The 17,928-nt window shown below is 34.9% G+C and overlaps 2 protein-coding genes across 18 annotated transcripts in view; one reads left to right on the forward strand and one right to left on the reverse strand.

The window, feature by feature from the left end:
- Positions 1 to 6,957: 6,957 nt before the first annotated feature.
- On the reverse strand, positions 6,958 to 12,988 carry LOC123528259 (uncharacterized). Of its 2 annotated transcripts, none has more exons than XM_045307995.2 (4): positions 12,691 to 12,988; positions 10,352 to 10,477; positions 7,999 to 8,351; positions 6,958 to 7,641 (listed from the first exon to the last, which is right to left on the reverse strand). In XM_045307995.2, the coding sequence occupies exons 2-4, from the start codon at positions 10,470 to 10,472 to the stop codon at positions 7,558 to 7,560; spliced, it is 558 nt and encodes a 185-aa protein (XP_045163930.1). In that variant the 5' UTR covers positions 10,473 to 10,477; positions 12,691 to 12,988; the 3' UTR covers positions 6,958 to 7,557. The 2 variants fall into 2 exon arrangements, with proteins under 2 accessions (XP_045163930.1, XP_045163929.1); XM_045307994.2 differs by having other exon boundaries at positions 10,352 to 10,480.
- A 3,386-nt stretch (positions 12,989 to 16,374) lies between these two features.
- Positions 16,375 to 17,928, forward strand: part of LOC123526882 (trichohyalin-like) — a 102,567-nt gene continuing 101,013 nt past the window's right edge. For all 16 annotated transcript variants that reach the window (XR_008367116.1, XR_008367117.1, XM_053523493.1 and 13 more), the window contains exon 1: positions 16,375 to 16,559. Coding sequence is in view for 14 of the 16 variants with exons in the window: in XM_053523493.1 (XP_053379468.1) it covers positions 16,527 to 16,559 (33 nt within the window). In the remaining 2 variants the exon portion in view is untranslated. The remainder of the gene's footprint in view (positions 16,560 to 17,928) is intronic.

The raw sequence follows: 17,928 nt of genomic DNA on the forward strand, positions 1-17,928 counted from the left end.
ATGGCACGATGGTGAAAACGTGATGGTAAGATGGTGATAACGCGATGGCACGATGGTGAAAACGCTGTGGTACGATGATGAAAACGCGATGGCACGATGGTACGATGATGAAAACGCGATGGCACGATGGTGCGATGGCGAAAACGCGATGATACGATGATGAAAACGCGATATTACATCGGCATTTCTCCATCGTACCATCGCACCATCGCGATTTCATCATCGTGCCATTGTTGTTTCATCATCATGCCATGATGTCCAAACGGAACACCGTAGTTAAATGCGTTTTAATATTGCTCAAAGACAAAACACGAGCAGAGAAGAACTATATTTCAATACTGTCTACAATGAGAAAATTAGTAGAAACAAGTTTCGGTGCATTTATAAGTGATATACTGGGATGGAACTTATTCATTTTACGTAAGTAAAATAGTAAAATAATGGATTTTATACTGAATACGGGAAACTAACAACAAAGACATGTTGGCCTTGATTTCATAGAGACAAACATTTTGATGAAAATTGTATGAAGATCAAGTAGAAAATGTGACTTCTAGAGTTTTATTCGAGTGTTATTCTAGCGCTCAAAAAAGCAGGGTGCAGTTTTAAATTGGAAAAGTACTGTAGTAAACCCCGGTCTGGGGTTACTTTTTCGACGAGGACCTACATAGTGGTTGTTGCAATGATCTTATTGCTCGTATTTTGGGGGTAAATGTTCAGGATGGCCAACACCACTGGCTTAATTAATTTAAGGAAAAGCCAGATTCCTTGTAAAGCCACTTTCTGGGCTATTTCAAAGTTATTATAATGCCAATTGCTGTAATAATAAGTTTAATTATTATAACACCACTTAGATTATAGACTGGAGAAAATCAACACATGGCTGTGCAAAATTAAATGAAAACACAAGAGTAAGACCAGTTTTATAAATCTATTAAATCTAAAGTCCTTTCATAACCATACATTCACAACTACAAAGATCTAAATTATGTCTACAAATAAGCTTCTACAATTAATATATACACCAGTTACGCAATTTAGTTCCTTTAAAGAAATGTCAAAATTATCAGAAAAGTCCAAATAAAATGCATGTAAATTCCAGTAATTTTCTTAAGCAAATAAGTTAAAATCCAAATTTCTAATTATTCCCCAATAAAAATAAAGTCCAAAGTTCCTAAAATTGGCTCCAAATTTCCAATAATTTCCTGACTAAGGAAGAAGTGCTTAATCCAAAAGTGTAAACTGGAAGGGCCAAGAAATATCTGATGAGCCCATATTTATAGAGAAGCACCAAAAATGCTGCAATCTGATTGGTCAATGACATTTTCCCAAATATGTAAAACTTTTCTCACCAAATGCAAGAAATAGAATAAATGTCATCAAAAGACAATTACATAAACACAAACTAGAAGAAAAACTACATCTTATCAGTTTGTTTCAAATTACAAATAATGATTTAAAAGTACTAAAATCAAGTGTCAAAGAACTGACACACAAATTCTCCCAAATATATCCAATATAGCTGCTAAAATCAGTCTTCACATCTAAGGGCTATTTTTAAAGGATTACAACAGAACAAGGATTCTAAAAAGTCTACAAAATTTCACATAACTAAGAATTAATACCTTTGACATGACAGAAATTTTTAATAAATATTTTCATTGGTCAGCTCTAGTCACATAAGAAACGAACTAGTAAAAATGTAAACAAAGGAGATTTTTCAAGATTACTTTAAAGCTACATAATGTCATGTCCTCAAACTTTACATAAATATTAAGACATATATTTACAATATATTGAAAGTGGAAATACCATGGCAAAATATAAAATATGTACTAAGGAGCATTTAATTGTTTCTGCTGATAAACTTTCTCGAAGTCGGGGAGTTTTTTAGGTATATTTTTGGGAATAACTCGACCAATATTTACTTAATAAGGGTCAAACTTTCAGCAAAGCTCGGTCATAATGTATTCTTTAATGTATGGTAAAAGAAGAACACGGTAACTTAAACTATTTATTTAGATATTTACAGAAAGCAAAATATTTCTGTGCCGAAACCCAGGTTTACCACAGTACGATAGCAGTTGTTTCATTTTCGATGTTTGTGTCTTTTATTCCATTTATGATTATTGCACACTTGTCATATACCAAGGTCGTAAATGATGTTTTTCTTTTTTTAAAGGGGTGCTGATTAAAACAAACTTAGAAGAGGACCACTATAAAATGCTGCTGCCACGTGTCAAATATCTAAAGTGAGGCCACCTGACCCAGACTGGAACTTGACCTAAAGATCTTCAAGATTAACATTCTGACCAAGTTTCATTAAGCTATGGCCATGATTGTGGCCTCTAGAGTGTTAACTAGCTTTTCCTTTGATTTGATCTGGTGCCCTAGTTTTTAATTCCACATGACCCAGATTCGAACTTGACCTAAAGATCATCAAGATCAACATTCTGACCAAGTTTCATAGAGATATTATCATAATTGTGGCCTCTAGTGTGTTAACAAGCTTTTCCTATGCTACTTTTGATCTGGTGACCTAGTTTTTGGCCCCACATAATCCAGATTCCAAGATGATCTAAATATTTTCAAGATTAACATTCTGACCAAGTTTCATGAAACTGCAATCATAAATGTGACCTCTAGTGTGTTAACTAGCTTTCCCTTTATTTTGACCTGGTGACCTGGTTTCTGATAACACATGACCCAGATTCAAACTTGACCTAAAAGTCATCAAGACAAACATTCTGCTCAATTCTCATGAGTTTCAAACTTAAAATTATATCTCTAGAGTGTTAACAAGCTTTTCCTTTGATTTGATCTGGTGGCCTAGTTTTTAATTCCACATGACCCAGATTCGAATTTGACCTAAAGATCATCAAGATCAACATTCTGACCAAGTTTCGTAGAGATATTATCATAATTGTGGCCTCTAGTGTGTTAACAAGCTTTTCCTATGCTATTTTGATCTGGTGACCTATTTTTTGGCCCCACATAATCCAGATTCCAAGATAATCTAAATATTTTCACGATTAACATTCTGACCAAGTTTCATGAAACTGCAATCATAAATGTGACCTCTAGGGTATTAACTAGCTTTTCCTTTATTTTGACCTGGTGACCTGGTTTTTGATTCCACATGACCCAGATTCAAACTTGACCTAAAAGTCATCAAGACAAACATTCTGCTCAATTCTCATGAGTTTCAAACTTAAAATTATATCTCTAGAGTGTTAACAAGCTGTACATTTGATTTGATCTGGTGACCTAGTTTTTGATCCACCTGACCCAGGTTGAAACTTGACCTAAACATCTTCAAGATTAACATTCTGATCAAGATTCATTAAGACATGGTCATAAATGTGGCATGTAGAGTGTTAACAAGCTTTTCCTTTGATTGTTTGGACCGGGTGACCTAGTTTTTGACTCCACATGACCTAGATTCCAAACTGACCTAAACATCTTCAAGATTAACCTTCTAACCAAGTTTCAAGAAAATATAGTCATAAATGTGACCTCTGGAGTGTTAACAAGCTTTTTTTCCTTTCATTCGACCTGGTGACCTAGTTTTTGACCCCACATGACCTAGATTCGAACTTGACCTAAAGATCATCCATACAAATATTCTAATCAATTCTAATGAGTTTCTTACTTAAAATTAGGTCTCAAGAGTGTTAACAAGCTTTTCCTTTGATTTAACCTGGTGACCTAGTGTTTAATCTCACCTGACCAAGATTGAAACTTGACCTAAAGATCTTCAAGATTAACATTTTGACCAAGTTTCATTAAAACAAGGTCATAAATGTGGCTTCTAGAGTGTTACATAGCTGTTTTTTCTTTGATTTGACCTGGTGACCTAATTTTTGACCCCACATGACCCAGATTCGTATTTGACTTAAAGAACATCAAACTTAAACATCTGACCAAGTTTCATGAAGATGCATTTATAAATATGGCCTCTAAAGTGTTAATTATTTTTTCCTTTGATTTTTTGACCTGGTGACCTAGTTTTTGACTCCACTTGACTCAGATTTAAACTCGATCTAAAAATCATCAAGATAAACATTCTTACCAAGTTTCATAGAGACATTTTTTATAAATGTGGCCTCTAGTGTATTATACGGTGCCCCTAAAGTGACATGTTACGCACTTTTTTTCCACTTAGGTAATGTGAGACTTTTTTATTTCGTTTAAACGAAATGATTTCGTTTAAACGAAATAACTATTTCGTTAAAACGAAATCATATCGTTTTAATGAAATAACTATTTCGTTTAAACGAAATCATTTCGTTTAAACGAAATAACTATTTCGTTTAAATGAAATAACTAATTCGTTTAAACGAAATAACATTTCGTTTAAACGAAATAACTAATTCGTTTAAACGAAATCATTTCGTTTAAACGAAATAACATTTCGTAAAAACGAAATCATTTCGTTTAAACGAAATAATCATTTCGTTTAAACGAATTAGTTATTTCGTTAAAACGAATTAGTTATTTCGTTTAAACGAATTAGTTATTTCGTTTAAACGAAATAGTTATTTCGTTTAAACGAAATAAAAAAAAGTCTCACATTACCTAAGTGGAAAAAAAGTGCGTAACATGTCACTTTAGGGGCACCATAGTATTAACTAGCTTTTCCTTTTATTTGACCTGGTGACATAGTTTTTGACCCCACCTGACCCAGATTAAAACTCGACCTAAATATTATCAAGATTAGCATTCTGACTAAGTTTCATTAAGGTATGGCCATAAATGTGGCCTCTAGAGTGTTAACAAGTTTTTCTTTTAATTTGACCGTGTGACCTAGTTTTTGACCCCACGTGACCCGGATTCGAGATTAATATTCTGATTAAGTTTCATGAAGATACATTTATAAATGTGGTTTTTAGTGTGTTAATAAGCTTTTCCTTTGCTTTTTTGACCTGCTGACCTAGTTTTTGACCCTGCATGACCCAGATTTAAACTTGTTCTGAAGATCATCAAGATTAACATTCTGATCAATTTTCATAAAGATATTTTCATAAATGTGGCCTCTAGAGTGCTAAAAAGCTTTTCCTTTGATTTGACCGGGTGACCTAGTTTTTGACCCCGGATGACCCAATAGCGAACTCGTCCAAGACTTTATTGAGGGTAACATTCTGACCAAGTTTTATTAAGATAAGGCCAAAATTGTGACCTCTAGAATGTTAGCAGTCAAATTGTTGCCGACGGACGGACGATGACGGACACAGGGCGATCACAAAAGCTCACCTTGAGCACTTCGTGCTCAGGTGAGCTAAAAAAAACAGTTCCAGTCGCTTTAGTATTTCTGACCTTACATTTGATGTACCAAAAAATAATTTATCTCTAGCTTCTTACTTGATTCATTATAGAGGGTGATGTTTTGTCATAGCAGGAACCCAATCCCTTCTTATTTCGCCAAAACTGTAATTCAGATGTATCTTTTTTTATCCTGTTGAAGCATCAAAACAGAAGCAGTCATAGAAAACTGTCTGAATTTGAACACTGGAAAATGAATAAGCTGCAGTTAGCTGCTTCACAGTTCTAAGGTTAATAATTTACCTTGATCATGACGATGTAACTTTTACACTTACATGAACAGTGGATTATTCATCATGCTGAAATTTCATTTACTTTTAAATATGAATCTGTGATGAATAAAAATATTTTCGAAAAAAAAAAGAAACCATTTATGTGAATTGTTTAAACGTGATCCTTTTTGTCTATCTATTATACACATTTGGTCTGTTTTATGCATTTGGTCTATTTAATATACGCATTTGGTCTATTTATTGTACGCATTTGGTCTACTTATTATACGCTAAGATACAAAATATATGTGGACTATATTGGTGTCACGCATGTCAATCTGCCTGTTGTGCCATATCAACTATGTAGAAGATTTTTATAAAACTAGTATCAAGTTTTAACCTCATCGAGACAAGTGCAGGGCGCAAACCTTGGTCACTAGATTCAAGGTCAAGGTCACTCTGAGGTCAAAGATGAAGTTGCTTACTTTCTTCTCCTGTCCATGTTTGAACTGAACGATTTTCTTAAAACTGACATCAATTGTTTTCCTCACCAAAGCGATGTGCGGTCTGAGGTCAAGGTCACACTAGGAAGTCAAAGATCAAATCGCTTATCTTCATATTGTCTTAACAACATGAAAGCTTTTCAATTATTTGCATCATCAAGATAATTTGCATAGCATATGACCTTGATCCAAGGTCAAAGTCACTCTTAGAGGTAAGACATCTAAAAATCCTTCCGCTGGTTAAAAAGATATGGAGGGTACACAAATGCGATAGGTAAATAGTCAAGAATACTGAAGGGAATCGATAATAAAGTAATTGCACAGCCGAAGAACTATATCCTTGTAAAAACTTCTTGCAGAACTGATTCCCATCATAGGAGCTAGGGAGTCGTGGTCGTATTTTTTTCCGGCGCGGTTTCGCCTTTATACCGTGATCGAAGCACCAGACTCAAAGAATATGATCTTATTTTGCCGAGATCGAAACTTTTATAAATTACCATCAAGTAGGCTGAACTACTGACACCTTGATGGTACCTCATGAAAGTTACGATTTGTACAAAATAACACCATATTCTTTGAGTTTGATGCTTCGGTCACAGTATAAAGACAAAACAGTGTTGGAAAGGTACAGTCTCGGAAAAAGTACGCTCCTATGATTCTCATTTGGTATATTTCTAAAAGCTGTAATGCCGCCATTTAATAATGATCACTTTACATAGCCCCATAGGAGATAATTAATTGGTTCCTCTGAAAAAGAAGAAGATTGTTTTGAAAGCGCTGATATGATTTGTCTCAAATTTCTGAAATTGCAGACGGTCATTAAAAGTGTTCAAAAGAATTATTTAATATTCTAAATTCTCTTTTTCTTTTTTTTAGATAGATCTATGTTGAAAGGAGGATGAATACTTCTCTGGATGAACTTCAAAATTCAAAGTTTTATTCAGAGTAAATATTTTATACCGCTCTAAAATCATTCAGTTTTGTCTGTCAAGACATTTTATATAACTCTTAAATGACTCAGTTTTGTCTATCAGATAAAGAAATAATTAAGGAATTCAAGCGTTGTATATTCGGCAATAAACCACGGTTGACACTGATAATAGAGTAGTATTACGTCAATTATGGCGTAAAATAGCAACATAACGTACAGTTCGTTGCCACACTGAAAATGCTATTTCATCTTCTATCTGTCTCAAGTAAAGTTGTTTGTAAATTCCAGAGACTCGGAACACGGGAGGGTTGTGTTAAACACAGTTAAAGTTGAAATTCCAAGGGATCGTGCCTTTTACTCCAAGATAACCGAAGTTCAACTTAAAATGATATTTTATGCCCGTGTTTTCGGGATAGCCGGATTTTTTAGGTTAGCGAGTTCGAGATAACGAGTTTCGAGTGTATAATCCATCTTTGAAACCAGTCATCAATATAACTTATTTATAACACAAATACATAGAAGGTTGTTTACAACCGAAAATGAAAGCAAGATAACATTGGCATTTGTCAACAATGATGTGGCATGTAAATTACGTTCCGTCAGCCTGTTCGGAATCTTTTCGGACGGTTTTGTTGTGACGTTTCTTTTTCTTCTTCCTTGGTCCGTGTTTTATCTGCCAATAGACGGAAGAATATATGAGCATTTCTGTTGGCGGCATTTAAAAAACAAACAACAAAAACTAAAGAAAGAGCAACACATATATAGGAGACCAAACGCATAACGCAAAAGCGTAATGAAAACAATCGTTTCGTATTAAATGTGTTGGCATTTAAATAAAATACTTCAGTGAAATGTGTATTTGTTTTTAATTAAAGTATATAGGAAAGAAAAAGGTCTTCCCAGTTAAAATGCGATTGTGACCCAATATGATTCGAACCCTTTGCTAACTTCCAAATATTTGCTCTCCTTTCGACAAAGCCGCTTATTTTCTATTCATCTCTGGATATTTCTACTTCAAGAATTAACTTACTTTATTTAAAATTTCCATTTCCGGGTCGAGGAGGTCTGTGATACTTCTGTTTAGAGCCATTCTGGAATAATTACTCGGAACGATTCGAATTTCTGGAAGTCGTAGAAGCTGCTGTTCTCCATTGCTATCTTGCGATTTGCAATCAGGCGAAACTCTAGAAGAAGAACTAGTCAGGCGCGGGAGAAAAACATCTTTGTCTTCCAGTTGATCGGTTCTGTAGATCTGCATGTTTTCGATTTCGCTTTGACTGGTAGATGAAGTGACTTCCGGTTTCCGTTTTGATTTTGCATGGTATTTTCGTGGAGTTTTCGATTCACGTGCTATTGAATCCTCTTTCCTGTTCAAATTTTCATCTGGAAGAAAGGTATTTAAATATGGGTTAATTTAAGGATTGAATTTTATTTCTTGTACGTTTATACGGGTATAAACTACATTAGGACTTCTAACAAATCCTTGAAAAGCGTCACCTCGAGAGTGGTTCACCTTCACAGTCGTGCTAGAATAAAATAGAATTAGTATAAACTCAAAACGTAAGCGATTCTTGGATGATTTACCGGAAGTCCTAGTTTGGATAATACCCGTATGTATAGTGGGCGCAACTTGACCCCGATGGTTGACCTTTGTATTATAATACAAAACAAGGCACAACCTATTACTACAAAGGAGTGTACGTAAAACACGAGCTGCACGAGAAAAGAAAAATATAATTTTGTGTAAAAATAAGTTAGTGTATTGGAAAGTTTTAACTGATCACATGTAATTATATATACTTTGATACTGCACTGTATACAAACTTATTCAATATAAATATACATGGCTACCCTAAGCACCCTTGATTTCTACAATGAAATAATCGATATGAATATTCAGCCTAAGGTCAACCATCGCGGTCAAGTTGCGACTACTATACGCACAAAAAAAAATATTCAGCCAGATATTTGCATTTCTACAGTCGTTTACAACAAAAAATGTGAGGTTTCTTTCCAAAAGTGTAAGAAAATCATAAATCTTCGGCTATCGATCTAAAGAGAGAGAGAGAGAAAAAAAGTCAAAAAGACCAGCACTCGTCTAATTGTACTTTGCCCTCCAATAAACATACATTTTCTGATTTTAACTCAAAATATCCTTACATAAAAAATCGCATACTCGTTCGATTCAACTTTAAGAGAAAGTTGTGCTTTTTGAAATTATAATTGCAGATATTTTTGTTTATGTTTTTATGATCGACCGCAGATCACGCGTGCAAATCTCGCGGAAAAGGGTCTCTCTTGGTAATATTGCACCAATGTTATTTATACGAAAAGCAACGCTGTCTTCTTTCTGTACAAATGTATAATAAATGTATTATAAAATATCAACTATTAAAGACTTAGCAAGGGTATGTTTCTTTAATTACCCGTTACTAGAATGAATTGTTTTAACAAGCCTAAGCCTTTAGTTGGAAAAAACACAATAAACTATATTTGAACAAAAAGAATAAATGCTGTCTACCTACTTGAATTGTTTTATCATTTCAACTCTTAATGCTTTCTGTTAATGCTGCAGTATTTCTTGTATCGTGATAATAAAATATGTACTTGCGGTATTGATTGCGCGGTGGTTAGAAACAAACACATTTAAACCCGGATAAAAATTATACAGTTATGAATTCTAGGTAATTCGTGAATTCAAATTAAATATCAAGTACTTTCATTTATTAGCTAGCAGTAACGTTACATGGGCCATTTGGTTGATTTTTTTTCAGGTTCTGAGGATTTGTATTCTGTTTCTTGAAATACTATAATTTAATTGCATGTCCTAAACATACCACCGTAGTATAGAGTACAGTCAAACCTGTGTATAAAGACCGCCCTTGGGAGAGCCAAAATGTGGTCTTTATTGGGAGGTGGTCTTTATTCACAGGTTAAAATACTCTGTGAATGTGAACATGGGAAACAAAACATGTGGTATTTAGAGCCAGGTTGTCTCTGTTCAGAGGTGGTCTTTGACTGTATCTAAACTTATGAAAAAGATACTGATTAACGAAAATGTCGTTTCTTTAAACGAAGTTCGTCTGATAGACTGGCATCAGTCGTTAGAGTCATTAAATGAAAAGCACTAGGCCGTAAAATCCTCTCCGATACCACTTTCTGATAAAATTTACAATATCTCTAGCCTCTGTCTCTAGCTGTTGAGATAAGCCACAGTAAAAGGGAGCCACAGAAAAGTTGATATATATTTAACAAATAAAATAAAATGGCAAATGTTTAATCTCAACAGACTAAGTAAGTCTATTCGTCTGAGAAAGGGAGAGTTTTTTTGTTGTTTTTTTTTTGTGTTTTTTTTTTACGAAACGAAACCGATGTGTAAATACCTGTGTTGTCGGTTGTCTTTGAAAAGTCTGTGACGTCATGTGAAGATTTAGACAGTCTTCCTTTATCCACATTGCGATCAAAGCCCGTTAGAATAGCACGCTCGTTATATTCAACCTCCATACTTTCTGCTGTCATAAAGTACATAATATCACTGTTATATATAGGCTTTCATACGGTGGCACAGAGGTGACAAAGATGTTTTTTTATTTTAATACGTGCGCACGTACAAGTACAAAAAACATCATCGCACATACAATAAAAAACAACATCGCACATACAATAAAAAAAAAACATCTTCGTACGTATAAAGTAATACGTGCGCACGTACTAGTATAAAAAACATCGTCGTACGTATAAAGTAATACGTGCGCACGTAAAAGGTTTTACGTGCGCACGTATTACTTTATGCATAGGTAGATGTTTTTTATAAACTAGTACGTGCGCACGTATTACTTCATACGTACGACGATGTTTTTATAGTATGTGCGATGATGTTTTTGTACTAGTACGTGCGCACGTATTAGTTATTACGTGCGCACGTATTAATATAAAAAACATCTATGTCACTTCTGTGCCACCGTACTTTCAAGTAGTCCTATTTTTCCTGCTTTTCCTACTTTTTAGGTTTGTTCCTACTTTTTTCCTACTTCTGTTGAAAAAAAACTCCTACTATTCCTACTTTTTTTATTTAAAGGAGAAGAAATATGTTAACAAATTTTGTAAGTTTATTTATATAATAAATTTTGTTACATAATATAAGGACTGGTAGTGTACTTGTGGTGCTCTAGAGACCTTTGACATGCTGCTGGTGACCTCTAATGCATGCAGAAACCTGCTGACAGTTTGTTATGTGCGTTGAATACTTAATTTTAAAGCATAAGAGGTTGCAGGTAACTATGTACAATGGGGACCTCAAAGGATCATGAAAATAGACAGACCTTATATATGTCCTGCTGCGTTATTGTGAGTAAATGTACAAGACTCAGGCCCAGATCAAGGGCTAGACAGATGGTGTCCATGCCCCCCCCCCCCCCCCCCCCCCAAGTTTGCTGAGAAGTGACCTATACTCATCAAAGTTGCACCCAACTGAGAAAAGTGTCCCTCCCAGTACCTCAAAATTAAGACTAAAAAATGTACCAGAGCCCACCATTTTATACCTGTATTTCAACTCCCCTAAAATGACCGGGATATCTCCTCCAATACCTCAAAATCTAGACGTTTCATGTCCACTGTTTCATGCCTATATTTCAAAATTTTCCAGGGCAAGAGCCCCCTAAAATAACTGTGATACTTCCTTCCATACTTAAAAATGTAGACCAAAAAATGTACCAGAGCCCGCCATTTCATACCTGTGTTTCAAATTTTTCCAGGGGGGCCCTGACCCCCCTGAAATGACTGGGATACCTCCTCCATACCTCAAAATTTAGACCAAAAGATGTACCAGAGACCCACCATTGTGTACTTGTATTTCAAAATTTTCCAGGATCAAAAGGATTTAAAATGACCAAGACAACACATTCTTGACTAGTTTCGACCTTTATGTCTTCGTCAGAAATAACAACGTACAATACAAACGACGTCACGTCCGTTTGGACGCGAACGTCAACGTGACAAAAAGCGCAAATATAGAATATGTTTGTATTAATGTACATATAGATACGGATCATAATGATACGGCGGGTATTTTTCGAAAACATATTTCTTCAATATGAAGCAGAGAAAAAATAAAACCCAACATATCTACATGACAAATTTTGAAGTATACATGTGAAGCATAACCCCATGACCCCCCTAAAATGTCTGGGATGCCTCCTCCCATACCTCAAAATTTAGACCAAAAAAAAAAATGCACCAGAGCCCACTGTTTCATACCTTTATTTCAAAATTTCAAATTTGTCCAACAGTCCCCTGATCTCCTCCCACTAAAATGAGGAGAATGCCCTTCCAGTACCGCAAAACCTTTCGGCGCTATGCACCTTGCCTGTGACGCTTTTGTTCTAAAACTGACGCCTCTCCAATCAGATATTTCTTGATCCGGGCCTGAGTTTGTTCTCATAAGTTCCTACTTTTTATTATCAGATTCCTACTTTTCTCCTACTTTTTCATGTCAGAAGCTCCAACTTTTCTCCTAGTTTTTCATCAAAAGTCACTTGAAAGCCTGATGAGCTAAAAAATGTGTAAAATAATGAACGTTTTGCAATTTGTTTTAGTGATTATGTAATAGTGTAATATTGTTACGTATGCAAAAACTTGTTATTGAGTGAAACCATTTTCATAAGATATACATTAATTTTTCAAAAATTTAAAAAATAGAAAATTTAAAACGTTATACACATACCTTTAACGGAGTGTTTCCTTCGGAATACACAACTATTTTTGAGAGGCGAAAAATCCGAAGTACAATAAACAAAACTGTGATGCTTAAATAACTCGAGTACACTTCATTGCAACTAAAGATATTTGAATAAAATTTTGATAAATCCTTAAAACTTTAATTGCATTATTGATTCTAATCAATACAGCCTTGTTTAGTTCAATATCTACGTAGATTACATTTGGTTACGATAATTGAAAAGTTCTGTATACATGTCCGATTCTTTTCAAATATACACTTTGCATTTCACAGTTTCGCCTGTCACAGAACAATAAATTATTCATACAGAAAATAACACGCATTTTACAATACCTCAGCAAGGATATTGTGCTCTGTTTTACGCGCCTAAACATTTAGAATTAAATGTCGGGATTTTTCATAATGCTTTCATAAACCATACATTCAGAAATTTAATGAAGGAAAAAATAAAGAATGGTAAGAAGACCAAATTGGCAACTATCCGCTCCCCTGCGCTACTAGCAATCGTAATCCCGACGGTGAATGAGGTGGAAATGAATTATTTCGACAAACTGTGAACGTATTGTTTGGAGGAACTGAGGGCAATTCGTTCATATTTTTTTTTTCTATTTTAGTTGTGGTGACTATATAGTAGGCTGAGAGGTCATAAAAATCTTGAGTCATGCTAGAATGCATTTGATCACGTTTGGTCTAAAGACCGTAAAATACCAATTTCAGGAGGATAGCTTCCGGAACAAATTTCTAAGTCATGCCAATACAATGGCGCTCTCCTACCCAGTTTTAATGTCGGAGAAACTCGTAGCAATATTCAGACACCTTGATAGAACCACTAACCTTTCAGAACCCAGTTAGATAACTTCCTCATGTGAAAGAATTTTACACCGAATATGAGCCACGCCATGAAAAAACCAACAAAGTGCATTTGCTAATGGTTTCTCCAATTGCAATAGGCTTTGAAAGCGAACAGCATGGATCCTGACTAGACTGTGCGGATGCGCAGGCTGGTCTGGATCCATGCTGGTCGCAAACGCACTATGTTGGTTTCCTCATGGTGCGGCTCATATGGTGTTTTCGAAAGCAGTAGAGATGAGAGAATTATAACTTATGGCTGAAATTTACGACATTAAAAGAGCTTTTGACGACAAATTTTAATCGAAATTTTAATCCCCGGAGTTCCCGGGAGTGATGTACATGTATAATGAATGGCACGTACAGTCTTGTTTAGAGAGAAATCAAGGGAAACGTTGTGACGGAAAAAGTGGAACAAACAGTAATAGTTTATTCAAAGTGTTAAACCTATAAGTTATTTTGCATTGTTCTGTGTATAATACATAGCGGATATTTACAGCTCTTTAAAACATATGAGCCGTGCCATGGGAAAACCAACATAGTGGCTTTGCGACAAGCATGGATCCAGACCCGCCTGCGCATCCGCGCAGTCTGGTCAGGATCCATGCTGTTCGCTTTCAAAGCCTATTGCTATTATAGAAACTGTTAGCAAACAGCATGGATCCTGACCAGACTGCGCGGATGCGCAGGCGGGTCTGGATCCATGCTGGTCGCAAAGCCACTATGTTGGTTTTCCCATGGCACGGCTTATATTATGATGCAGTGGAATAGACAGTTCTAGAATCAATGGAACAGTTTCCAATACGAGAAATTATTATTACTTAATGCTACCTGCATGGCAAGACTTCTCTTACATGCAAACATTATTTCTCACATAATTTTTTTTGCGAGTTATTTCACGATATAAACCAAATTGATTTACTCCTGAAGATAATTCCTTAGCAAACCTCTGTCAACAATTTTCTCCTTAGAACTACAGAAAACAAACAATTTTGAAAAAATATATCACCCAGGTTTTGATGTATGCTTTACTTCTAAATGTTAAAACTAGTTTATTTGTTTTTGTCGCATAACTGCGATAAGTTCGTCTTTTTATATTAGACGGGTTATGTCCTCTGGTTCCTAACGATTAAAATGAATGAAAATATGTTATACCAAACGTCCTGCTTATAAAAAGTAGACCGGACGCCTCATAATATTTAGCAACGTTTCGACAATTTTTCTTCTTTAGGGACATCGACAAAGCCTATTTAAACCACAGATTCTGTTAGACTGATTGCAAAATCATTGAGAAAAAGGAGCGGTTGTCTATTGGTTAAGGTATCAACCATTTTGAAATCCCCGGGCACCAACTTTTTTGAAATCCCCAGGAAATAGCTCCGTGATCGAATGCTTAATATCACCGACTTCGAATCCTTTGCTCCTCACCGATGTGGGTTCGAGACCCCGACTTGGTAGCGGAAACCATCAAACTGGCTTACGGAAGTTTAATGGTTCTACCCACTCTTCCTTTGTATCCTCGGTAACGGCAGGAGGGGTACTTGACTCTTCCAGACTCTCCTCCAACTATAAAAAGCTTAAAAGTTGCCGTTTGATTTGTTATTGTGCCGGTGTGATATTAAACCCAACATAAAAGATGTTGTGTGGTAATAAGTCATATTTTCAAACCTGAAATTTGTTTGTAATGCGTATATTTTATATTTCATTTCAATAAATTCCATATTCACATTTAAAGATAAAATTAATGACAGTTTTCAGGAGTTTATGCTGTAGATCTATTTGTTGAACCAAAAAGGCTTCGACAGAATACTTATTTCGACATATCTGGATGGGTTTTTTTTTTAAACTTCTACATGTAAATAATTATCTGATATTGTACAGTTGTGAAAGTTATCACGATGCCGTCTAAGTCAAATTATGTAGGATCCAATTCATCATGGCTTTATTTCGCCGTAACCAGCAGCAATTTCGGTCCCAACAAGCTGGGAAGAACTACGCACCTGCCTTAAAAATCGGTGAGCTCGATGTTTTCGGGAATCAAAGAATTCCATTTTAAGTCTTGAATTGAACACACAGTGGTGACGGCCAAGTAATTCAAGTTTCGAGTAATTTGTTTAAACACCCAGCCAATGATGCCCATTTTTCTTCATCAAGATAGAGGTGAATAAAATGATAAAGGTGAATTTCTGAACTAGATATGAGTCTCTTAAATAAATATTTACAAATCTTGAAAAGAGTTTTTATTTTTTCTTGAAGGAAATATTTTATATTTAGTTTAGAATGAGACCAGTTACTACATTCATGACATGTTTATCGTAACTTTGTAAGAAAAAATAAGACTTATTTTCAGTCGTAAATCACGTAAGCTCCCATGGAAAAGCTTTTTAACCGACTATATAACAGGTAAATTGTCCATTATTAAGAAATGGTCGTTCACAGCATACAATATATGATAAACATTCCCAAATGTAGTTTAAAACTACTTAAAAGAAGAGGTGGCTACGAGGCGAACAGCAATATGGGGAAAAGGTGCCACGTACAATGGAAAAAAAATCCAAGATCAATCCGGACAAATGACGGGAGGAGACGGACCATAACCCTAACGCATAAACCGCATAACACAAACCAATTAAATGAGAAAATAGTTCTGCGTGCAATTTTAATTTAAAATAAATAAAACATGTTCATTTTTAATAAAGTGTAATATTTTTGTTGTTTAAATATATTTTTAATCTTAGAAAGTGCGTTGTCAAAAATATATGAACAAAAATACATAATTAATATACCGCGTAGTAAAATCGTTGACATGTACATGCATGATTGTTTATAAATGGCGGACAAGGTGCGCATGGATGAGTGAGTGTACTGTTGATCAACTGATATTTCGTGATTTCTTGCCAAAAATGAGGGAGGTTACGACTGATAAGTGTTTATCTTAAAATATAACACACAGTTGGACTGTGTGTTGGAAAATGGCCTCCCCTGACACGCCAACACGGCTTTTGGTGAGTTTGCAATATTTTGCAACTTAATTAATTGTCGGCACAGTGCTCTAGTGGATCGCTAATAAAGTTTTCCAGCATTCAAGTTCAGAGAAAATGTATCAAGATTTTTTTTAAAAAATTTAATGAGAAGGAAAAATTTTATTACGCTTTTAACAAAAATTTAAATTCTTTATTTTTTCATTAGTTGTCATAGTTTATTTATAAATCTCCTATACCCTAAAGCACTGTATTTTATATAGAATAGAATCTAGATACTGGACCAAATATTTAGACATAAAAAAGTTGTCATTTGTTGTTCAACATTTAATATTCTGACATTAAATTTTTACTTTCAAAGCCTTTTTCGAAATGGAAACTGGAAAAAAATGTAAAATATCAAATAAAATGAACTTATAAAGGGATACGAAAGATGTAGGATGAAAGATGTAGATGTACAAGTTATGTCAGGTCTTGTATTCAGGACAATTTAGATACATGCGAAAAGTTGAGGGTAAAAATTAAGATAGATCTAGAAGTCTCAGTAATTGTCTTAATACAGACTTACATATTTGACAAAGATAGTTTCACTATATGAGCACTGTCAGCATACAACCAGTTGTTAGGACATGCAGTCTGTGCCTATGCCCCATACAGGCTGCATCTAAGAGGACTGTTCTATCCATTGTTACTGTGCATTTTTATTTCCCATTCCAATAGCAGAATGATGTTTGTCAGTGAAGGAACAAGTTGAAAATACAGTAAGTGTAGGATTTGTCAGAATTTATAAAAGTTTATAAATGACATGGGCAACACATGCCCCCCATCAGGAAATGTTTATTTTGCCCACAAAATAGTTGAAAGAGGTAGCAGAAGATTAAAGTAGGCCCTGCCTTCAGTGCCTTGTAATGCACAAATACAATAACGTCATACATGTTAATTATGTATGTTGGAAAGCAGGGTTTTTCACAGGCATGAACACCAGAACGTAATATTCTATGTCGGTAATTCCAAATAAAGCTATTAGCTATTGCCACCATCATGATGCAAACTGATAACAAGGGGTTCATGAAAGTATGAAGGTCTCAAATGCTGCATGATTTAAAACCAATCAAACTGCATAAATCATTAAATGTACCAACCACACCTTTAATTAATATTAATTCTATAATTTTCTAACTCTTAAGAATATTAGAGATTGTAAATATATTCATTAAAATAAGATTTTTAATATATTGATACACTTTTTTTATACAAAAGATTCACGAAATTGTAAGTGCTTGTAATACTGTTTTTGTTTTTTTTGTTGCTGAAGGCCATCCTGGAAATAAGTACATTTGTATGCATTTCATTTTTGAGTCGGCTAAAGGCTGAAAGCCTTTTGACGAGTCCT

Source organism: Mercenaria mercenaria, chromosome 14 (assembly GCF_021730395.1).
Source record: "Mercenaria mercenaria strain notata chromosome 14, MADL_Memer_1, whole genome shotgun sequence".
Taxonomy (NCBI): Eukaryota; Metazoa; Mollusca; class Bivalvia; order Venerida; family Veneridae; genus Mercenaria; species Mercenaria mercenaria.